Source organism: Mustelus asterias, chromosome 8 (assembly GCF_964213995.1).
Source record: "Mustelus asterias chromosome 8, sMusAst1.hap1.1, whole genome shotgun sequence".
Lineage (NCBI taxonomy): Eukaryota > Metazoa > Chordata > Chondrichthyes > Carcharhiniformes > Triakidae > Mustelus > Mustelus asterias.
Genome location: NC_135808.1, coordinates 57,267,130 through 57,292,379, shown reverse-complemented (window position 1 = coordinate 57,292,379; position 25,250 = coordinate 57,267,130). Strand labels below are relative to the sequence as shown.

The 25,250-nt window shown below is 44.7% G+C and overlaps 1 protein-coding gene across 1 annotated transcript in view; it reads right to left on the bottom strand.

Annotated features, from left to right (window-relative positions):
- Positions 1-25,250, bottom strand: part of LOC144497733 (ADAMTS-like protein 2) — a 151,019-nt gene that overhangs the window by 3,457 nt on the left and 122,312 nt on the right. Inside the window, exons 18-22 of the mRNA XM_078219171.1 lie at positions 23,137-23,350; positions 19,471-19,626; positions 12,527-12,697; positions 10,441-10,617; positions 1,733-1,877 (exon numbers count right to left, since the gene is read on the bottom strand). Coding sequence (XP_078075297.1) covers positions 1,733-1,877; positions 10,441-10,617; positions 12,527-12,697; positions 19,471-19,626; positions 23,137-23,350 — 863 coding nt within the window. The remainder of the gene's footprint in view (positions 1-1,732; positions 1,878-10,440; positions 10,618-12,526; positions 12,698-19,470; positions 19,627-23,136; positions 23,351-25,250) is intronic.

The following is a 25,250-nucleotide window of genomic DNA, read 5'->3' as shown; positions in this document are numbered from 1 at the left end:
AATGCCTTGTTAACTACTTTCTTACCCTGGCTTGCCACCTTAAATACTGTGTGTACATATACCACAAGGTCCCTCTGCTCCTGCATCCTTCTTAGAACTGTATTCTTTATTTTGTATTCCCTCTGCTCGTTCTCCCAACCAGAATATATAATTTCACATTTCTCTGCATTAAATTTCACCTGACACATGTCTGCCCATTCCACCAGCCTGCCTATTGCAGTAATAGGGTGTTTGGAGTTGTAGGGGTTAATGTGGGACTGGGCTAATAGTACAATAGAGTCACGTGGGAGGAGTAGAATGTGGGAGTAACTCTGGTAGCAGGTGGTATGACGATAACACCTAATCAGGACAACATCCTGGATATATGTATATTCCAATTCCAATTCTCTTCCCACACTTAGTGGTGCACTAAGGAGGCTTTCATCTGTTTTCGTAGCTAGTAATTCTCAGAATAGGTTGCTAGTCTGTCACCAGGGGCATATAGCTTGAGGAGCGCCAATCCACAACAAATATGGCTGACCAGCCATCTCTCCCAGTCTTACTGCCAGCCATTGGTGTGTTTGGAAGGATTTGCAGGTTGATACACTCAACCTGTTTGACTGCGTTATGAACGCACCTTGCTTGGCCATCAAGTCCTGAGGTAGGACTCGAATCCAGGGCTTCTGGCTCAGAGGAAGGGGCATGCTACCCTCTGCATCACAAGACCTCCTATGTATATAGGTGTGTTATTAATAAACAGTTATTGTACAATCATACAAGCTTTTTCATCTCTTCATGAAACATCAATTTCCTCCTGTACACCCAAGTCCAGGACATTAATATTGATCAAGAAAAGTAACAGTCCTAGTCCCAGTTCCTGAAGAACCTCATGATAAACCTTCCTCCAGGCCATAAAATACAAACCACACTATTTGCTGTCACTCAGTTAACTTTGTATCCATGCTGCCACTGTACCTTTTATTTCATGGACTTCAGTCTTGTTGATCAGCCTGTTGTGTAGAACATCATTAAACGCCTTTGGGAGTCCACATCAACAATATCACCCTCATCAACCCCGTCAAAAAACCCAAAGCAAGGTAAACATGATTTGCCTTAAACAAATTAACACTCGCTTTCCTGAATTCATACACATCTGTCCAGGTAACTGTCAATTTTGTACTGGATTATCACTTGCCTGCACCAAGGTTAAACTGACTGGCCTGGAATTCCTGGGTTTCTCCATACCTCTCTTTCCCAACCCCACTGTTTGTTTGAAGCTACACTACATCATTGCTCCTGACCAACAGATGGAATTAGCCTTAGGTGGTCAGAAAATATTATCGTGAAGGAGGAAAAAAACATGAGCTTTTCCATAATGGTGAGCATTTCTCCTCGCACATTGCTCAGAACCCAGTTCACATCCATCAACATCCCCAACCAGATACTGAATCCCACTTCCAGAATGCAGGCCGGGGTCGCGTACAGATTTCAGTATCTGTAAATGTAGATTTGGGGAACTTGATCAGCTACTCAAAACGTAATGACTTTTTAAAGAAAATAAATCACAGGAAATAGGAAAACATGACCAGTAAATAAAGTAGGAATCAAACAAAGTGAGTACCCCTCAATATAATGACAGCATCGGAGTAGTGATTTAATCGTGGGGTAGGGGGTTTGGATATTTAATTCTGGGGGGTTGCTGGCTGGATGGGATTGGAAGTGATTTAATCCTGCCTGCTGCAGTCATTCTTACCTGGTGCATCTGTGGGACACAGCTGAACCTCACACGTCTCCTTTGTCTCTGGTTTTGTGGATGGATCACATCCTTGTCCAACTTCATCACCTTGGTAACATTTCACCTCCCGAACTCTGACTCCACTGCCACAGGTTTTGCTGCACTGTGCAGGATAAAGACTGCAGTTATTTATCAGAGTACACCAACTGCAGCTTACCAAATGTAACAGCAATCAGTCTGTGACCAGTTAAAGTGCCAATGTTGCATCAGTAACACATCAAAACCAAGTAAAGAAAAAGGACTTTGGCTATTGAGAATTGTTCTAGCGCCCAGATCAGCATCAAACATTTGTTGTTCAAGTATCGAGTAACTCAATGGTTACTCCTTCCATGCCAGACCATCAAGCACATTCAGCTCAGATCAGTGTAGGATACAGTTCCCTCATTACCACCTAATGAGGCCTTCCTACATCAGACGGGGAATAGTTTAGATGTGGAGTTTGGGTCCTCTGCATTGTCCCATCGGGCACTCCTAGCTCAGATACAGAATTGGAATAGATGTGGAATTAAGCTTCCTGTACACTGCCCATCAGACCTTCTCAGGCAGGGATAGAATGAGTTGGGCAATTTATACATAGCCCTTCATTATGACCCGCCTATTTCTGGTAGACAGGCTGACCTTAGAGCTCACAAATAGTTAAATGTTCAATGCTACAAGTTGGTATAGATTGTATCCCGTAGCTTTCATTTCATGTTTGATTTAAGTCACTTGGTAGTTTAGGATACTAATACTATTCTTCCAGGATGCTGGAATGAGGAAGTGAGGCAACAGCAACCTGGATTGTGCAGGGCCTGGTGCAAGGGCCTTGGGCGGCATGGTGGCACAGTGCTTCACAGCGCCAGGGACCCAGGTTCGATTCCCGGCTTGGATCACTGTCTGTGTGGAGTTTGCACATTCTCCCCATGTCTGCGTGGGTTTCCTCTAGGTGCTCCGGTTTCCTCCTGCAGTCTGAAAGACATGCTGGTTAGGTGTATTGACCCGAACAGGCACCAAAATGTGGCGACTAGGGGAATTTCACAGTAGCTTCATTGCAATGCAAGCCTTACTAATAAATAAACTTTACTCAGAGAGGCCTGGCCCCCTGCACCAACTTCCTACATTGATGTAATGCCATGACCACAGCTCCACCTGGTTTTCAGTACAAAATCTGGCTACTAGCCCTACTAGCTATTCTTGCTCCATACTCCCTTTTTCCCCAACCCCACCCCTTCACCTCAGCTGTGCCTCAGTTGGTCAAGTTAAAAAGCTGTTGGGTTTAAGTCCCACTCCAAAGACATGAGCACAAAAGATTTAACGAGGACACACTCCAGCGCAGTACAGAGGAAGTGCTGCAGTGTCACGGATGGAGTCTTTCAGATCAGTTCTGAAAGCAAAGACCCATCTGCCCTCTCAGGGGGTTGTACAAGATCTCACACCGCTATTCAAAGAAGAGCAGGGAGTTCCCCCAGTGTTTTGGTCAATATTCCTCTAATCAACATCACAAAGACTACCTGGTCACTATCACCATGCTGTTTGTGGGATCTTACGATGTGCAAATTGGCTGCCTTATTCCTAACATTACACTTACTACCCTTAAAAAAGCTTCAAACTGCTTTGGGGTGACATGAGACAGTGAAAGGTGCTGTAATAATATAATCCATTTTTTCTATTATTGATATGTGTGGGGGTCACAGGGTAGTTGTCATGGGGGACTTTAACTTTCCAAATATTGATTGGAACCTTTGTAGGTCAAATAGTTCGGATGGGGCAGTTTTTGTGCAGTGTGTGCAGGAGGGTTTCCTGACACAACATGTGGATAGGCCGACAAGAGGTGAGGCCACATTGGATTTGGTACTGGGAAATGAACCGGGCCAAGTGTTAGATTTGGTTGTGGGAGAGCACTTTGGAGATAGTGACCACAATTCGGTGTCTTTTGTTATTGCAATGGAGAGGGATAGGGCCGGGCGGCAGGGCAAGGTTTACAATTGGGGGAGAGGTAATTATGATGCGATTAGGCAAGAATTAGGGGGCATAAGATGGGAACAGAAACTGTCAGGGAAAGGGACTAATGAAAAGTGGAACTTTTTCAAGGAACAAATACTGGGTGTCCTTGATAGGTATGTCCCTGTCAGGCAGGGAGGAAATGGCTGAGTGAGGGAACCATGGTTCACGAAAGAGGTGGAATGTCTTGTGAAAAGGAAGAGGGAAGCTTATGTAGGGATGAGGAAACAAGGTTCAGATGGCTCGATTGAGGGTTACAAGTTAGCAAGGAATGAGCTGAAAAAGGGGCTTAGGAGAGCTAGGAGGGGACATGAGAAGTCCTTGGCGGGTCGGATCAAGGAAAACCCCAAGGCTTTTTACTCTTATGTGAGGAATAAAAGAATGACCAGGGTGAGGTTAGGGCCGGTCAAGGACAGTAGTGGGAACTTGTGTATGGAGTCAGTAGAGATCGGCGAGGTGATGAATGAATACTTTTCTTCAATGTTCACCAAGGAGAGGGGCCATGTTTTTGAGGAAGAGAAGTGTTACAGGCTAATAGGCTGGAGGAAATAGATGTTCGGAGGGAGGATGTCCTGGCAGTTTTGAATAAACTGAAGGTCGATAAGTCCCCTGGTCCTGATGAAATATATCCTAGGATTCTTTGGGAGGCAAGGGATGAGATTGCAGAGCCTTTGGCTTTGATCTTTGGGTCCTCACTGTCCACGGGGATGGTGCCAGAGGACTGGAGAGTGGCGAATGTTGTTCCTCTGTTTAAGAAAGGGAATAGAAATGACCCTGGTAATTATAGACCGGTTAGTCTTACTTCGGTGGTTGGTAAATTGATGGAAAAGGTACTTAGGGATGGGATTTACGACCATTTAGAAAGATGCGGATTAATCTGGGATAGTCAGCACGGACTCGTGAAGGGCAAGTCGTGCCTCACAAATTTGATAGAATTTTTTGAGGAGGTAACTAAGTGTGTTGATGAAGGTAGGGCAGTTGATGTCATATACATGGATTTTAGTAAGGCGTTTGATAAGGTCCCCCATGGTCGGCTTATGATGAAAGTAAGGAGGTGTGGGATAGAGGGAAAGTTGGCCGATTGGATAGGTAACTGGCTATCTGATCGAAGACAGAGGGTGGTGGTGGATGGAAAATTTTCAGACTGGAGGCAGGTTGCTAGCGGAGTGCCACAGGGATCAGTGCTTGGTCTTCTGCTCTTTGTGATTTTTATTAATGACTTAGAGGGGGGGGCTGAAGGGTGGATCAGTAAATTTGCTGATGACACCAAGATTGGTGGAGTAGTGAATGAGGTGGAGGGCTGTTGTAGGCTGCAAAGAGACATAGATAGGATGCAAAGCTGGGCTGAAAAATGGCAAATGGAGTTTAACCCTGATAAATGAGAGGTGATTCATTTTGGTAGGACTAATTTAAATGTGGATTCCAGGGTCAAAGGTAGGGTTCTGAAGACTGTGGAGGAACAGAGAGATCTTGGGGTCTATATCCACAGATCTCTAAAGGTTGCCACTCAAGTGGATAGAGCTGTGAAGAAAGCCTATAGTGTGTTAGCTTTTATTAACAGGGGGTTGGAGTTTAAGAGCCATGGGGTTATGCTGCAACTGTACAGGACCTTGGTGAGACCACATTTGGAATATTGTGTGCAGTTCTGGTCACCTCACTATAAGAAGGATGTGGAAGCGCTGGAAAGAGTGCAGAGGAGATTTACCAGGATGCTGCCTGGTTTGGAGGGTAGGTCTTATGAGGAAAGGTTGAGGGAGCTAGGGCTGTTCTCTCTGGAGCGGAGGAGGCTATGGGGAGACTTAATTGAGGTTTATAAAATGATGAAGGGGATAGATAGAGTGAACGTTCAAAGACTATTTCCTCGGGTGGATGGAGCTATTACAAGGGGGCATAACTATAGGGTTCGTGGTGGGAGATATAGGAAGGATATCAGAGGTAGGTTCTTTACGCAGGGAGTGGTTGGGGTGTGGAATGGACTGCCTGCAGTGATAGTGGAGTCAGACACTTTAGGAACATTTAAGCGGTTATTGGATAGGCACATGGAGCACACCAGGATGATAGGGAGTGGGATAACTTGATCTTGGTTTCAGATAAAGCTCGGCACAACATCGTGGGCCAAAGGGCCTGTTCTGTGCTGTACTGTTCTATGTTCTATCAACATATTTCTTCAAATCCTTTTCTCATTATGCATTTCTCTAACTTCTACCCATGCGATTCACTTCAACCACTCCTATGGTACTGATTTCCACACTCCCACCACCCTCTGGGTGAACTACCTAATATTTATATTCACGAGTTCCTGTTTTCCCCACAAGTGGAAACTCTGCGTCTATCAGAACATTTCATAATTTTAAAGACTTCGAACAAGTTACCTTTCATTCTTTTCTGAATAAAAGTGCGCGAGCCTATTCAGACCTTCGTGATCGTCATAACTGATCAATTCTAGTATCTTCTTTGTGCATCTTTTTACACTTCCCATGCCTCTCTAACTGTTTTATAATTTTGAAACTAAGTGTGCGCAGCTGAAAGGGGGAGCTAGTGGCATAGTGACATTGTCACTGGACTAGTCACCCACAGCAGATGTTGGAAAATAGAATTTAACAAAAACCTGGAATTAAAAGTCTAACGATGACCATGAAACCATTGTCAATTGTCATAAAAACCCATCTAGTTCATTATTGTCCTATCATGAAGGAAATCTGCTGTCCTTACCTGGTCTGGCCTACATGAGACTCCAGACCCACAGCAATGTGATTGACTCTTAACTGCCCTCTGAAATGGCCCAGCAAACCACCGAGCTCAAGAACAATTAGGGATGGGCAATAAACGCCGGCCTAGCCAACAACGCCCGCATCCCATGAATGAATAAATTAAAAGAAACAAGGATGCCAATGAAAATCAGAAATGAAAACCGGAGCTGAGGGAGAGGGCAGAGCCCAAAAAGTGCAGAAATCTCAGAAGGTTGTACGGCTGGAGGAGCTTCCAGAGATGGGGAATGACAGCATTATCTGTCCCAGCCACCCGTCATTAGTCATGAGCAGCAGGAAAGGCTGAGCATTACCACCGGGTGACAGAAACAGAGCGGCTTATCTGAAATACACTGCCTGAAAGGGCAGTGGAAGTCAAAAAGTGAATTGGATAAGGGCGACATGGTGGTTAGCACTGGGTGGGATTGTGGTCGGTGCAGACTCGATGGGCCGAATGGCCCCCTTCTGCACTGTAGTGATTCTTTGATTTTATGTTCCCCCTTACAGACATTTAATGAAGGGGACGGATTCCTGTTCATTGGAAAATAGAATGTGATAGTTCCCAAAACGGGAACACAGTGGGTGGGGTTGTTGGGGGGGGGGGGGGGGGGGGGGGGGGGTGGGGTGCGCTGGAGAGAGTGAAGGCCTCTCAAGCACATCCTGCCATTCAATTAGATCAAGGCTGATCTGCAACTCAACTGTTTCTCAGCCTTGCTCCACATCCCATAATACCCCTTACCAAATCCAAATCCATCGAGCTCAGTCTTAGAATTTCATTTGCTCCAGTATTTACTGCTTTTTTGAGGAGAGACTTTCAGCTTTCCGCTACACTCTTGTTCCTGAATAGTCCAGCTCTAATATTATGTTTAGGCCTTGATGCCCCTGCCAGAGGAAATAGTTTCTCTGTATCTCAGAATTGTTACAATTCAGAAGACCATTCAGCCCAACCTGTTCTCCAAACAAGCATCATGACTTAGTGCCATTCCCCAGCCTTTTCCCCACACCCCTGCACACTGTTTCTACTCAAGTAATCACCCAATGCTATCGAGTGCTTCCATTGAACCTGTCTCCACCACACTTCCAGGCAATGCATTTCGACCCAAACCAATCGCTGCGTGAAGAAGTTTTTTTTTGCACTTCACATTTGCTTCTTTTGCAAGTCACTTTAAATTTGTCCTCCTCACGTTCTTCATCCTTTTACGAGTGGGAACAGTTTCTCCCTATCAACTCTATCCAACCCCCTCATGATTTTGAGCACCTCTATCAAATCTCTTCTTAGCCACCTTCTCTCCAAGGAGAGCAGTCCCAACCTCTCCAATCTATCCTCATAACTGAAGTTTCTCATCACTGGAACTATTTTTGTAAACCTCTTCTGCACTCTCTCCAATGCATTCAAATCCTTTCTATAGTGTGATGCCCAGACCTGTATACAATACTCCAGCTGAGGTCTATCTACAAATCTTCAATCATTCTGGAATGACTCAATCAGATCACCCCTGAATTTTATATACGCAAAGGAATAAAAGCCTCCTCTTTCCAACCTGTCCTCGTGACTGAACCCTGTAAAATCTGGGCTCAATCTGATGAATCTGTGCTGCACCCCCTCCAAGACCATTAAAACCTGAGGTATGGTATCTGGACCGAATGCAAGGCTTTATGCAATTGAAAACTAACTTCCTGACCTTTATACTCCAGCTGTAGGAGATAAAGAAAACATTCTACTTGCTTTTTATACCTGCCTATTGGCTTAATACGATAAATGGAGTTGAGAATGGGAGAGGAGCTTCATGCATTGATGTTTTCTGGCACCACCTAGTTCCACTGGGCCATAGACAGTAGAATGGGGAGGAGGAAAACCAGTGTCAAGAAAACTAAGAGTTGTGGATCAAAAACCGAAAATGCTGGAAAATCTCAGCTGGTCTGACAGCATCTGTGGAGAGAGAATAGTGCCAACGTTTGAGTCAGGATGAACCTTCCGAAGATTCATCCAGACTCAAAACATTGGATCTATTCTCTCTCCACAGATGCTGTCAGACCTGCTGGGATTTTCCAGCATTTTTCAATTTTTGTTTCCGATTCCAGCACCGCATCCGCAGTAATTTGCCTTTATCTAAAGTGGTGCGGATATCTGATTCCATGATTTAGAGCCACAACATTAGTTTTAGGAATATAACTTTTAAGTTGGGGATTGAATTGTTAAATATAAAATTGTTAAATACAAGTTAAATGGAAAAACCTGATCGAGAAACGGGTGAACACTTCTAATGCAAATGGAAATCAAACAAGCCTGGGTTAATTACTGTTAAAAGGCAACTTGTGTTTTCAGTGGCGGTAGTGGGAAAATCTAAATAATGGATGAGCGATCTCGAAGCTTGAGAGAGAGCCAGGAGGTCTACAACTACCTCAATAAAAAGATTTAGATTAAGTGTAGTTCCGAGGTGAAAAGCTGCTAAAAGCATGTTGTAAACGAGGTAGATTTTTGGTGGGTCCCGACAGTCTGGAGAAGAGGGCCTTAAACTCTATTAGATATTTAAATTAGTTAAGGGGCTTCCAAAATCTGAGATTCTTTTGAAGGTTAAAAAAGGTTAATTTACATTTCTGTTTGGAACAACCAAAGTATATCACATTGCCATAGAGATAGGCTGTGGGGGGATTAAGCAGACGGTTCAGTTTGGGAATACAGAGGCAGTTGAAACTCACTGGGTGTAATCTTACTGGTTCATGCCCTGCTGCTCCTGCAGCTCGGCCAGAGAATTTAGCGCTGCTCAGCCAAATCTCCGTTCACTGCAGCGGGATCAGAAGATCCCGTCATCATGGACAGCTGTAAAATCGTACCCACAGAGTTGAAGGGAGGAAAAGCAATAAGTGTTAGCCAGGCCTGCACCTTAAGCAGAGAAAATACTAACTTTATCGTTCACCGTGCTGAATGAGGATGGGGGCCCAAACTCAATTTGGAGGCAGAGTTTGAGAGAGAGGAGAGGCTGGAAGATTTGACTCGCTTGGATTTAGAGGAAGAAATCTACAGTAATCCTCATGATGAAAACAAGCAGTTTGGCTTGGAGAAGTCCAACGGTCTTTGGGGTTGGAGCTGAAAACACCCACTTGGTTGGTGTAAGCCCCAAGTTCAGAAAAGGAAAAGAACTTGCAAAGAGCTGCAGAACAGCTGGGGAACTGAATAATAGAGTTATTAGAAACTAGGAAGTTTTGAATTTTCTGTTTAATTCAGTGTGCAGGAATTGCAGATGGAGTTCAGGCTGGAGCTGGAAAGTCCCAGACCTTGCAAGGCAGCTGTGGAAAAAATTGTAGCTGTTATTAAGCAAGTGAGTAATCTTTAAGGACCTGATAAGTAGCCCAAGACTTTCTGGAGGAGTCATTATGGAAAAGGGAGTTCAGGATCACAGAATTGTTACTGCGCAGAAGGAGGCCACTCAGCCAATCATGTCTGCACCGGCTCTCCCAATCAGTATTATAACTTGTCTCTCAAAGTCCATCATAATGCTCGCAATTTGCAATATTTGCAGGTTTTGTGCCACCCACAAGCTTTTATATTTTCAAAAGGATGAAACAAACAATCTTTGGTTGAATTGAGAAGCAAAGTGTGGATTTTAGTTTGAAGTATACGTGGTTGTGTTTTATTAGGCTTTTCGATGTAAAGTATAAGTAATTACATAAGGAAGTGTTCCATTAGTACTGTTTGCTTAGTTTGGCTTTTGTATAATAAAATTATTTTGCTTTAAAACATGAAATCTTGTTAACCATAGTTAACAACCATGACGTCATATTTCTCTAAATGTTGACAGTTTCTACAGGATCATTTCAAAAGGGAGGAAAATTGTGTAGGAAAAGAAGAGAAAATTAAAGAAACAAACAGGGCAAAGATAACTTCATGTGAATCAGTGAGACACAACAGCTCCCAGATAATCAGGTGAGTTTGCTTACCTGTGACCAAGATGTTTTGAACCACTTTGAGCAGGGCCTCTCGAAACAGGCTGCCTCCTCGTTAGGCTTCTTTGAATGCCCACACCGGCTCTCCTCATACTCCTTGTAAGCTCCATTTTCCAAACCAGCGCACAGAATCCTCCTGGTCTTCCTACCCCGGCCACACGTGGCATTGCACTGAAGTAGAACAAGGTCAATCATTCATTACACAGTCCATTAGTCAGTCCCTACCAACATCCTGCATCAGAGGCTCCCACAAGCTAGCGATATGCCAGTTAGCAGACAAACACATCCCCATCCCTCTCAACCTTCTTGCTTTCATTGGTCAGAACATTGAATACAGGAGTTGGGACGTCTTGTTGAAGTTGTACAAGACATTGGTACGGCCACACTTGGAATACTGTGTACAGTTCTGGTCACCCTATTATAGAAAGGATATTAAACTAGAGAGTGTAGAAAAGATTTACTAGGATGCTGCTGGAACTTGATGATTTGATTTATAAAGGAGGTGCTGGGTAGACTGGGACTTCTTTCTCTGGAGCTTGGAGGCTTAGGGATGATCTTATAGGAGGTCTATAAAATAATGAGGGGCACAAGGGAAATAGATAGTCAACATCTTTTCCCAAAGGTAGGGGAGAGTAAAACTGGAGAGCAAAGATTTAAGGTGAGAAGAGAGAAATACAAAAGGTTCCAGAGGGACAATTTTTTCACTCAGATGTTGGCGAGTGTCTGGAATGAGTTGCCAGAGGTAGTAACAGAGGCAGGTACGATTTTGTCTTTTAAAAAGCATTGAGTCAGTTACATGGATAAGATTGGTAAGAGGGATATCAGCCAAATACAGGCAATTGGGACTAGCTTAATGGTAAAAACTGGATGGCATGGACAAACTGGGCCGAAGGGCCTGTTTCCATGCTGTAAATCTCTCTGACGCTAAGTGAACCTTTCCCTGGAGAGTCAATTAAGATTAAAACTAAGGCTGGAAGATATTGTGAAAACTTTAGGCTGCTGCTTTAGCCAGTTTCCAACAACCAACCAGTCACTCTGCTTCCTGCTCCGAGTCTGCCTTTTCCTGGTTCCAAGTCCAGTGCTTTCCTCTGTCAGATTGCAATGGTTTCATTTCCCTCTGCCAGTCTCCCACTGTCTCTTATCCTCTCACTTCCCTCCCAGTAATACTCCGAGGCTGTCACCAGGAGTTGCCGTTGGATCCTTGAACACAAGTTACTGAGGGCAGGAAGGGGGTCGCAGGAGAAGTGAAGAGTCAATGGCAAGGACAGATGGGTGGCTCTCAGCATACACCCACACTTCTCAAAGCTGGTTCCCTCGATCAGACACCGACTCCCAGTGAACCTCTTAGGTAGGCCGCTGGCAAACCCAACAAGGTTTGCTGGGCGGCCTTTGAAAAGTACCAGACAACTTCGCAACTCCAATTTAATCCCTGAGCCACCTCTAAATTCTGATGCACTCAGGGATAATTGGTGTCAATTGACTCAATAATGAACCTGATTGAAAAACTGCCACGAGAGAGCAGGTTTCGCACACTGGCCCCATCCCACCATCACTGGGAAACTGACACGCGGTCTCTCCCATGATTAAGTGAGCCCAGCTGCTAAGTTTCCTGGTAAATTAAATTCCAAGCCGGGAATCGAATCCGGGTCCTTGGTGCTGTGAAGCAGCAGTGCTAACCACTGTGCCAACGTGCCGCCCATCAGAGCTATCACTCACTTTGTTGGACTTTTAAGCCGACATCTCTATTTTGATGACTTAAACCTGTTTGGAAGGTGTGTGTGGACAAACAACAGTGATTAGCAGGTATAGTAGCAAACCATTAGCTGAGGAATAATTATTTTTCAGCTGATCGGGTATCTGTGGGATCCTGCAGAGCAGTACATAGCTGTTAGCTGTATCCCCACAACAATGGACACTATTTTCAGATGTTACTTTCTTACTACAAGGTGCCCTGTGGGAAACCTTTTATGATGTGAAGCCATGAATGCTTCCGGTATTATTTCTGTTTTTGAGCTGAAATTGGCTGTTAGCTCCAGTTGCCCTTTGATTCTTGCAGCATGTGTTTCACTCACTATCATACCTGCTCCCACTCCTGAGACACCCAGTGGGGAGGGCAGTCTTTATCTCCGCAGGGGTGCACTGCCAGGGGCTTTGTCGTCAAGTCGCACTGAGAGTCTGGTAACACCTTCCCATCATTGTTCCTGCAAACCACATAGCGTGTCATGCGGCCCTCTCCACACATCCCCGAGCACTTTAATGAGAAAGGGGAAAAACACAGCTTATAAATCAATCATAGTAGCTCACCATCAACAACTCACGCAACATCACCCAAATTTAAAACCTCCGGCAGTTTGAAGGACCGCACAGCGGGCTTTTGGATGCCTCATGGCTTCCAGGTCTCACCCAGGGCGACCAGGATCACCAACCATCCAGGATTAGCCTGGTGTCTCCAGGAATCAAAGGACACTGCCGCATGCAATCATGAAGAAAAATCATCAGGGCACTAAAAATGAATGCTTCTTGGTCATTTTCTTTAAACATTGCTCTTTAATAGATATAAAACTGTGGAAAGTGGGCTAGGGTTGGCAGAGGAAGATAGTACGTCACAAGGATTGAAGGACTGGCTGACAAATGGCTGAAGCATGGAGGCAAGTCATGGGACTAACCCAAGATTACATTTCGTTACAAGTTGGCAACCCAACCCCTGACTTGGAAAAATATCACCACTCTTCCATGGTTAATGGGACAAAATAAGAAGTCTCACAACACCAGGTTAAAGTCCAACAGGTTTATTTGGTAGCAAATACCATAAGCTTTCGGAGCGCTGCTCCTTCGTCAGATGGAGTGGAATCTGACGAAGGAGCGGCGCTCCGAAAGCTTATGGTATTTGCTACCAAATAAACCTGTTGGGACTTTAACCTGGTGTTGTGAGACTTCTTACTGTGTTCACCCCAGTCCAACGCCGGCATCTCCACATCATGGGACAAAATCCAGACCTCCCATTCAAACAGCACAGTGGGAACGCCTTGATCCATGGGCTGCAGGGCTTTAAGGCCTACCAGCTTCTCGGGGGCAATTCATGATGGGTAATAAATGCCTGCCTTACCTGTGACAGCCATATGCCAAGAATGAATATTGAGTGAACATATATTACAGAGAAAATGTCACAAAGCACTTCACCTGTAAAAATATTGGACTCTGAGCTAAAGACGGAGATATTGGGAGGGATGAGCAAAAGCTTGGTCAAAAAATAGGGTTATAAGGAGAAGAGGGAGGTGAAGAGGCAAGGCATGGGACAAAAACCAAAGTGGACCAAAAATGGAGTGAAGGAAGAGTTGGGGGAAAGTACAAGAGGCTGCAGTTAATGAAAAGAAGGAATTATGGAGCTGGAGAAAGTCGCAGAGACAGAGAGGGAAGAGGGAAACCATTTCAACATGGAGGGATGAGCATTGGTAATTTGAGGCACTGAAGGTGCAAGATTAGAAGAGGATGAAGCAGTCTGGATGGAGTGCAGGACTTGTTATAGGAAGGGATGGACAGCAGAATTTCCGATGGTCAGAAGTTGTTGGCCAGTGGAGGATGGGAGGTCAGCCAGGGGAGACTTGGAGTAATTGAGTTTGGAAGTGACAAAGGCAACAGCAGTTAAGCTGAGTTAGGGGTGATAGAGGTGAGTGGAGTTAGTGATGGTGAGTGATCTTTGTGGTGGAGGTGGAATGGGGTCAGAAACCAGTTTGAACAGGTTGCAGTCAAGTTGCCTGGGTTATCCCGGGAAAGTATCTGGGAGGGGATGGGGTTTTTAACACAAGCCAAAAACAATGGATTTGGTCCTAGTTCATTTAGGCAGAAAGCATGACTCCTCCATATTAAATTTCCATTAATTACAGAACATTGCTTTTTTCATTTAAAGACATTCTCCAGGAGTAGGTTGCCAGGCAATACTTAATCAACTCAAAAACCAGATTACCTAAAGGCATAATACAGCCACCCAAGCAGCAGATCTTCCACTGTGCTGGGGGGCAGTAAGGGAAGCAGATTGTCTATAACAAGGTATATTTCCCAAGATACTACGGTTAGTGTGCCAACTCGAGATACTAAGATTAGTGTGCCAACTCGAGATACTAAGATTAGTGTGCCAACTCGAGATACTAAGATTAGTGTGCCAACTCGAGATACTAAGATTAGTGTGCCAACTCGAGATACTAAGATTAGTGTGCCAACTCGAGATACTAAGATTAGTGTGCCAACTCGAGATACTAAGGTTAGTGTGCCAACTCGAGATACTAAGGTTAGTGTGCCAACTCGAGATACTAAGGTTAGTGTGCCAACTCGAGATACTAAGGTTAGTGTGCCAACTCGAGATACTAAGGCTAGTGTGCCAACTCGAGATACTAAGGTTAGTGTGCCAACTCGAGCAAACACTGCTAGTCCATCTGAAAAAAAGTGAATTCTGAAATATCTGCTACAAAACACCAAAACATACAGCGCATTAGGCTAACGCGATACAAAAAACCACACCATGGAGACAAGTCAGTTCACGGCTAGAATCAAACTCACACAAGAACTCCTGGTGCCTTCTTTCTTTAGAGTCAGGAGGGGCAGTAGTGCCGGAGACTACAGAGTGAGGCGAGAGCATAGCAATGTAAACGTCAGTGTGGGGTACGTGTCCCTGAGCATTCATCTCAGTGTGGGGTACGTGTCCCCGAGTGTTAATCTCGGTGTGGGGTACGTGTCCCTGAGCATTCATCTCGGTGTGGGGTACGTGTCCCCGAGTGTTAATGTCAGTGTGGGGTACGTGTCCCCGAGTGTTAATGTCAGTGTGGGGTACGTGTCCCCGAGTGTTAATGTCAGTGTGGGGTACGTGTCCCCGAGTGTTAATCTCAGTGTGGGGTACGTGTCCCCGAGTGTTAATGTCAGTGTGGGGTACGTGTCCCCGAGTGTTAATGTCAGTGTGGGGTACGTGTCCCCGAGTGTTAATCTCAGTGTGGGGTATGTGTCCCCGAGTGTTAATCTCAGTGTGGGGTATGTGTCCCCGAGTGTTAATCTCAGTGTGGGGTACGTGTCCCCGAGTGTTAATCTCAGTGTGGGGTACGTGTCCCCGAGTGTTAATCTCAGTGTGGGGTACATGTCCCCGAGTGTTAATCTCAGTGTGGGGTACGTGTCCCCGAGTGTTAATGTCAGTGTGGCTTGGGTTTTCATGTTTTGTCAGTGTGGGGTGTGCGGCCCTGACTGTATCAGTGTGGGTGTGTGCAACAAGATTAGCAGCTGGAAACAGAACAGAAGAATCTATCATTCTGCTAATAGGAAAAACTTTGGGGTATACGATTGCACCATCCAGGGAAGGCTTACATGTTAATCTTTTAGAACTAACAGAAGCTGAAGAAGCAAATAGGGAGAATCTTCAAAGCAAAACAATGGTATTATTGGTGACCTTTTCATGGAAGCAGGAGGCAGATTTGATCTAGCACCCCGAGAGGCAGGATCCATCTAGCACCCCGAGAGCCTATAACCCAGCAGACCAGAAGCAGAAATCTTTGTGAAGGCAGTTAAAACCATGTCTTTGCTGAACCAAAAGATTCTTCCCAGAATAACTATTCAATTGTATACAGTGAGGTAATTATAAGCTGGCCTTTACTTCTAGATCTATTGAATTGGATGTTGTTTGAGGAGAGAGAAGTCCTGAAAGAGTTCAGATCTTGTAAACATATTTTGAAACAAAAAGGGCAATTTCTACTCAACTTTGTGGGTGAGTTTAGTAGTTTCTTCTACGCAACTGTCTTAGATCATTATAGTCCTGTTTGTGTAAATGTGTCTTTTCTTTATTGTAATAAATAGTTTTTAAATCAGCGTTATACTAGGACTGGGCTTGTTACTGTTCTCACTGGGTCTTGCACATGGCTCCTTCCACCATTCCTGTAGACAAAACTATACACCACCATGAACCAGTATTTCCAAGTTGGGATACCTTTGCAGTTAACATCAGAGGGGTATCGCCCCAGAAAATTAGGGGCTCGAGTCTGGGATACTAAAAAGCTTAAATTCCTTAGATGTAGGGGATTTTTGACTTTGCACCGAATGAGAGTAATGACCATGTGTAAACAAGTGAGAATGTGTTATTTAAAATAACAGGGTTGCAAAATGGCTTTGGAGGTAGTTCGATCTTAGCTGGAAGTAGATAATGTAACCGTAGCAAGTTTAAAAAGTGTGCCAAAAATTAAATTGATGGAATTGGCAAATAAATTGGAAACGGCTTCATTTACACTAGCTTAGAAAGCGGAGATATTTGAAAGTCTAGCAACCCATTTAAATATACAAGAGGGGTTAGCCAGACCCAATATTTCGAGAAGGGAAGAAATCGAACTAGCTAAGCTTCAAGTAGAAAGAGGCATATCAATTAAGTCAGTGATGCAGGAAAGAGAGAGAGAGAAAAAAGGAAAGAGAGGGAAAGAGAAGAGATGGAAAGAGAGGAAAGAGCCAAAGAGAGATTTGTAATGGAAGGGAGGGAGAAAGAGAGGGAGCATGAAATTAAACTGCGACAAATGGCAGCAGGTACAGAGCTGAATGAGGAAGAAAGTGGTTCAAGGCAGGAAGCCTGTGGGGAAATGTTCAGATATGTACAAGCTCTCCCAAAATTCAATGCAAAAGAAATCAAGACTTTGTGTGTTTTGAGAAAATAGCTAGGCCGATGTGATTGCCACAAGACATTTGGACCCTGACCACACAGGCTAAATTTGTAGGTAGGGCTAGTGAGGTAGCTCTTTCGATAGCTAAATTTGTAGGTAGGGCTAGTGAGGTATATGTGTCTCTGACTGAGGAAAGGTCTGGAGACTGAGGCAGTGAAGAACACTTTAATGTGTGCTTATGAGCTGGTATCAAAGGCTTACAGTTTAGAGCTATAAGAAAACAGATTGGGTAAACGTACCTTGAATTTGAAAGGGTCAAACAAAGTCAGTTTGATAAATGGATGTGATAGCTGAAAGCTATGGAGCACTTAGAGAGATCATTTTGCTGGCAGAGTTTAAAGATTCGCTGCCTGCCATGATTAGAACGCACGTCGAGAACAAAATGTTAGAACGGCCAGACAAGCTGCAGAGCTTGCGAACAATTAGGAGTTGGTTCCCAGACCAAAGCTTTTCTTTAGACCCATCTTTCGATCAGAGGAAACTAGAAACTTGGAAGGTGCGAGGCGGGGCAGGCTAGCAAGAGAGGGAGTGATAGGAAGCTCCAAGGAGAATCCCCCTCAAAATAAACCCGAGTCTGTTGGAGGAGTGAGAGATAAAAGCCAGGTGTTTTCATTCAAACAAACTGAGCCACACCAAATCATTATGCTGGACACTAAATGGTCATCCAGTCGGGATTATCAATCATATACAGGACAAAGGAAAGTTAAAAGCTGGGGAACCAAAGAAGCCAGTTGGATTGGTACACACGCGACAAAGGGGATGAAAATGTGCGCACCACTTGCACAGGGGCAGAATGACCAGCAGGTGGCAGATATACTCAAAGATTGTGTGTGTAAAGGTAAATATTTCCATGTGGGCAGTTTGGAATGGTAAAATATAATGATGTGGAGATGATGGCGTTGGACTGGAGTGGGCACAGTAAGAAGTCTCACAACACCCGATTAAAGTCCAACAAGTCTATTTTGAATCACGAGCTTTCGGAACGCTGCTAATGAAGGAGCAGTGCTCCGAAAGCTTGTGATTCCAAATAAACCTGTTGGACTTTAACCCGGTGTTGTGAGACTTCTTAAAATGTAATGAGATATTGATGCGAGTCGATCTCCAATGTTGTGGGATAGAGATATTTGTTGCCCAGAAGGGATGTTGCTGGAGAAGGTGTTAGTTAATTCACAGAATTCAAGGAGAAACAAAAGAAATCCCTTTAATAAAAGTAAGCTTAGAGAGTAGCTTGGAGACGGGAGAAGTAGTGATAGGCATGGTTGAAACCCTACCCATTGCAGGCATTCAATTCATTCTAGGGAATGATATAGCAGGATGACAGATCGTCATGATGCCTACTGTGGTCGAGCAGCTGGTAGAAAATCCAGCCACAGAATAATTACAAACAGACCATCCTGGGTTTTTTTAAGATGGTGTAGTGACGTGATCACAGGTTCAGCAGCTAAGACAAAAGAGGGAGGAGTTGCGAGCCCAGGGCGAGGCAAAGGGGATCAGGTTATCTGATACCATCTTTAGCAGGTTAACTGAGAATGAGACAGATGTAGAGAGTGAGAATGATGGCTTCGATTTCAAGACCTTAGTTGAATTACAGCAGGGTGGCTCAAGATTAAAACAACCCTATTAGACTGCGGACCCAGCACTAGAACTCAAAAGCATTCCCAAATGTGACTGTGTACATGAGAACAAGCATGAGGCCTTGATAGTCACAAAGTAGGGGGAAGACCAGGGAGAAAATTGTAATAGTGACTGCCCTAAAATTCATTTGGGCAATGAGGAAGTACTGGGAAATTTAAACCAGTGGATACATCATCCCTCAGATAAAAGCCAGAGCAAACTGACAGAATTACTGCAGACCTATAAATGTATATGCAGGGATAAACTAGGTAAAATGGAGCTAGTGGCGCATGGCGCAGATGTGGGGGACACCGTTCCAATCAAACAACATCCATATAGGTTAGGTCCAGCTAAGTTATTGCAAGTATAAAAGGAAATGGAGTACATGCTCCAAAATGATCTCACTGAATTAAGTTCTAGTGACTGGAGTCCTATCGTCCTGGTGCCCAAGTCAGATGGAACTTGGAGACCGTGTGTGGGTTACAGGTGAATGCCGTAACTAAGATTTGTCTCCTATTCCACATTTGGAAGACTACACCAAGAGTGCTGAACAATCGAAATTCATTTGTGTGGGGTGTGCTTGTCCCCATGTGTTAATGTATATGGAGTGCTGGGTCTTTATTAGACAGTCTGTGTTGATGGTCTATTCTGTGGGTGGCAAACAGCACAGAAGGTTAATTCTGGAGTTCCTCGGGATACATTAGACCGGCAAAATGAGTGCAGTACTTACTGGTCCCCAGTCTGATGCAGTCCAGCGACGGTCACATGGAGGACCCATGCATTCCTTCTTGTTGCTTGGCTTGGTGTACTCATCACACAGGCGAGGTTCCACTGAGCAGCGGACCTCACGTCTCATGATGCCCCTGGTGCCACAGCGGGCTGAACACTAAGTGCAAAAGAAAGAATGTTATTAGCTGGGTGGGTTCCACGTTGAGATCATTCCATCTATCGTGAGCGGAGGATCGATATACCTGGTCAGGACTGAGACCTGCATAAATATGAAGACCCTTCAACCCATAAAATGTGGAATTTAAGGAGCATTGCACTGGGAACATAGAAACAGCAACAGTAAATTCAGCCGCTCAAGCTGTTCTGTCATTCACTGAAATCATCACTGATCTGTATGTCAAATCCCCTTGCCAGCTTTTGCTCCATATCCCCATGAATCCTCACCTAACAAAATCTACCCCTCGATCTGGAAATTTCTAAACATTATGCAGGATATACGGCTCGGAAATAGGCCTTTTCCCAACCAGTCCATGCTGGTGGCTCCACTCGAACTTCGTCCCATCTTTCCTCATTTAAATTTATCATGTATTCAATTTCATTATAATTCCAGTTCCCCCCGGACAGGGTTCCCGATTACCGCTCTGCATGTGAAAAAGCGCATCTTGGCATCACTCCTGAATGAGCGACCAATAACTTCAAAATTCTCGCTGGTCCTTCATAGTTTCTCTGCATTTACCCTTTCAAATCCCTTTATTGGTCTCAACACCTCAGAATCCCTACAGTGCAGAAGGAGGCCATTCGGCCCATCGAGTCTGCACCCAACCACAATCCCACCCAGGCCATATCCCCTTAACCCCATGTATTTACCCTGCAGGTCCCCCTGACACTATGGGGCATTTACCATGGCCAATCAACCTAACCCGCACATCTTTGGACTGCAATCCAATCATCTCTCAAGTCTTCTATAAATCAAGAGAATACAAGACACATTGCCCTCAATTTAATCCCGAGCCCTGGTATGCTTCTGTTGGATCTGCACTGCATCTCCTCAGATGTCAATACCTCTTGAAGCACACAAGAGATGCAGTCCTCCAGAGCTCTGTACATGGCAACATACTTTCCTATCTTTTGTATTCCAGTCCCCTTGTCTTGAGGCCAAATTCTACTTATCTTTCTGATTACGGTTTGTACCTGTCCACTAACCTTTAGCTCTAAAAGGAGATACCCACACACTGCCTTGCATCTCTCCTTCCTTCCTGTGTCTCCAGTGCTTTGTTGTTGTTTGCAGTCACTCACAGACAGTCTGAGGGTTGACATTTTGTACAGAACACCCTGGCTAATGGTGTCACAGACTGGAGGAAGGGGCTGTGGGCAGCATTCCTGATTTAAAGGGGGAAATAGACTTCAACTCAGGGGCATTCACATTCCTGGGCTGTCACTGCTTTCCTGGCTGGTGATTGGTATGTGAGCATTCGAGAACCTCAAGAAGGGTTATAGACAAGTGAAAACAGACAGAGGAAAGAGATTACCTCAAAAGTTCCACAGAAAAGTATATCTTCAGCTCACTACCTTTTAACAAAATAACTTCCTCCCAAGAGTACACAGCTCTACAAATGAGAAGGAAGGTCAAAGGTCAATTTCTCTGGTCTGAATAGTCCTGGTTCATGGTGGGGGACGGGCACTCAGCAAACCCAGAGAAAAGGAGGGGGAATTCACCCTATGGGACTGTGTCCGGGTGAGTACACCAGATGGCAGAGGATCAGGCTGAACAGCATGTTTACAACTACCATCAACCTCCACACTCATTGTGAACTTACAATACAGGTAAAAGACCACAATCAGCCCATCAGCCTGTCCCATATAGTTGTAAATTTCCCAGATCGCTCTTCCCTCCTGACTGGTTACATTTTCATCCCTGGATTTGACATGGCTTCTGGTTGAATGGGGAATGTACATATTGTGATGTACAAGATATTACAACTGTGTGGAACAGTCTTGACGGACCTGTCATTTTTCATCCATTCATGTGATCCATTAGGTATCCTGACATGAACCACCTGACCCACCAAGAGCCAAGTCACCTCCCAGGAAAACATAAGAATACCCAGACTAATATTAACCAGGAAGGAGGAAATCTGTCATCATTTCTCTATGACCTCTTTAGGCAATCGGAAATTGTCCAAGAGACTCATTGGCTGGTGAGCAATGGCTATACTGAGAATACGGGCAGAATCTTAGCAAAAAAATGGCAATGTCAAGATCTGACTGAAAACCAGCGTGTTTCTCACCAGAGGATTAGGTTAGGTTGATTGGCTATGCTAAATTGACCCTAGTGTTAGGGGATTAGCAGGGTAAATTTGTGGGGTTACAGGAATAGGACCTGGGTGGGATTGTGGGTGGTTCAGACTCGATGGGCCGAATGGCCTCCTTCTGCACTGTAGGGATTCGATGATTAGCGGAACAGGCAGGTTTTCTCGCCAGATCGTATGGCACTTTGTCAAAAAAACAAGGGGTGTGTTTCACGCTGTCATGTTGAGCGGCAAGGCCCAACACACCAGCACCCGAACCAGACTAAAAAATAACCTCCCCCCCCCCCCCCAAGAGATCTCAAGTACCCCTACCCCACAAACAGTCGTCGCCAACATCTGGCCTCTTCTCCCCACCCAAACTGTCATCGCCGACATTGGAGCCCAAACCACCACAAATAAATGAGTCCCCGCACACGAGTCTTCCTACAGGTCGCCCTGGCAATGGTTGGCTCTGCCACAGTGCCAACCTGTGTCTGGGTCTGTGCCAGGGCACTGCCTGGCCATGGCCCTCTCCCCTGGGGGCTATTCCCCGGAGGGATCCCCACGACAGGGTCACGTTTGGGTCAACCTGTTGTAAACCAAACAGGCGCCGGAGTGTGGCGACTAGGGGATTTTCACAGTAAATGTAAATCTACTTGTGACTAATAAATAAACTTTAAAGACCTATGCACGCAAACCCCCCCGAGGTCAGGTCCCTCTGTCCCTCTTTAGAACTACGCCATTAAATATATATCGTCATAAATGATGGAAAATGTCAGTTTTGGTGGTGATGCCCATGTTCAAGAATTAACATTTAATATTTTTGAGTATCACTGAAAAAACACATTTTCATTTTGCACTCATCAGGACATTCACAAGAATGGCATCTGTCAAGGGAAGAACAATTCTCTGGTTCATTCCCTTTGGCCAGAGCTGCCTGGTTTGAATTTAAACACGGCTTGGCGGTCAACGGTCATCAGTTAACCAGTGCATTTTTCATGGCAAACCAATCAGACTCGATTTGCCAGCACCCCCCAGCATTCTCTTCTCATGAAGTATAAATTTCCCTTTACAACAGGCATTCTTGTGAATGTCCTGACAAAAAGCTTTGATGTGTCTTTTTTCAGCGACACTCAGAAGTTCTGTATGACCAAAAGACTCTTTAATATTCCCAAGAGCTATTAGTTCCTTTGTTCACTAACTTTAACAGAGCAGTAGAGAAAAGCATGTACTTATATGGTGTGTTTGAAATATTAAGTGTTCTATGTTCTATGGACTGGATAAATACCTCACTTTTATTACAATTAGGGAGCAGAAGACAACAAATCCCTTAATGTCCTCTGGTGGGGATATTTCTCACCGAAACAAAAATGGATTACCTCCGACCATTCTGACACTTCCCACTGTGGACCGCACCCTTTGTTTTTGCAGAGTTTTCGCTCCACAGGTCTGGTCAGCTCGGCCGCTTCACACAGTTCATCATAAACAGAGCTGTCGAAACCAGGGGCGATCATTTTCCAGCACCGCACCGTCCTGAATTGATATCCTTCCCCACAGGTCCGGGAACACTCACTCCACCTGCTGGTCTCCCACCTGCATAACATCCAGAGAGAAAAAAAAAGAGCAACACTGGGAAAGGAGATTGTGAGAGCTGTGGTGCAAATCAGCCATGAACTAATTGAATGGCAGAATGAGCTCGAGGGACTGAATGGCCTTCCTGCTGTTCCTAAAATTCAAATGCAAGAAATTGCCATTCGGCCCATCAATGTTCACCAGTCCAAGCCCTCAACTCTTGCGTCAAGGAATTCAGCATTATCTGGAGTTAATCCAATACGTTTATCTCCACTACTCCAAACATTTATCAGCCTTGATTTTAAAATTCTCACCCCTTTCTAAACTCGCCATGACCTTGTCCCTCCCTATCTCTGTAATCTCCTCCAACTCCACAACCCTCTCGAATTCCTGTTTCTTGGGCATTCCAAATTATAATTTTAACCATTGGAATAGCAATGTTGTTGTCTAGGCCCCAGCTCTGGAATTCCCCTCCCTGTACCTCCCTTCCTGTCTACTGATCATATTGCTGTCCTCACACATACGCCCAAGAATACACGCAAGTCTGGGTTGCAATAGGGTCCCATGGGCTCCTTCCACAGCCCAAATACAACCATTCCCATTTCGCACTATAATGCTCCTCCTGATCTCTAATCTCACCCACAGTTCATCAATTTGAAACATGCACACAGTGTAATTAATTATGCAGCCACACAGGGTTCAGAGCAGAGGGGGCAGGAGGTGCTCCTTTTACCTTTAACATTGTGTTAATGAGGCCATTGTGGTTTTTGTAAGCTCAAGGCAGTCAGTGTTTAAAACTAGGAAACTACAGTTAGGAATTTAAACTGGTTAAAGTAATTAGTATAAAGGAACTAAAACAAACCAAGTGAATTAAATACATAAAACTATATAGTTAATTAAATATATAAAACAGGTTAGCTAGAGATGGCAGTGGAGGAGTTGGGCTGCGTCTGAAACTTTGGAGTTGGTTGAGAGTAGTGCGATCCCAAGCAGTAAAGAGTCTGCAACTTAAGAAACTTCAGCTCAGAGTTATTGAGGATAACACTGTGGGTGTTCCTACACTACACTGACTGCAGTGGTTCAGGAAGGAAGCTCACCACCATCTTCGAGGGAAATTAGGAATGCGCAATAAATGTTGACCAAGCCAGCAGCACTCTCATCCCACAAACATAAAAATACATTAAAGTGCATCCGGGAGGGAAAGCGCTATCTGGGCATTTTGATCCAGGAGGCAGTCAGACTCCTTAGATCAGGTCATGATTAGCAGTCAGGAGCAGGAGGACGTGGCTGTGACTCAGACAGGGAAAGGAACCACAGATGTGGTGGCAGAGGAGACTCAGCCTTTGCTGTTGACTGACAAGATAGTTGTGAATGGTGTTAATGAGGCCATTGCAGTGGGGGAGTGAAATGGGGTCCGGCAATGTTAGGAACAGTATAGTTGGGTAGCTGGGTGCTGTTCTCCGCAGTCACCCAGAGTCCTGAAGGCCATGCTGATTGCCTTTTGTCAGGATTAAGGATGTCACCTCATGCTGGTGACAATCGAGGAGGAGGATCCAGTTGCTTCCACATGGGAAGCAATGGCAAAGTTAGAACAAGGATTGAGGTTTTGCCGAGGTGGTTTTAGAAGCTTAGGTACAAAGTAAAGAGCAGAACTTCAAAAAGATAATTTGTGGATAACTACCCGAGCTGTGCAAAAATTGGCAGAGGCACAAACAGGTTAGAGGTTTAAATACATTGCTGAAAAAAAATGAAGTGGCAAGCATTGGCACCAGTACTGGGGAAAGAGGGACAAACTGCACATACACCACTCCAAGACCAGTGCACTGGCAAACTAAATAACTAGGATAGTAGTAAGGCTTTAAACAGTAAGGGAGGGGAAGGGTGAGGTAAGGGTAAACTCTTAAAGCTCGAGAGAAAAATC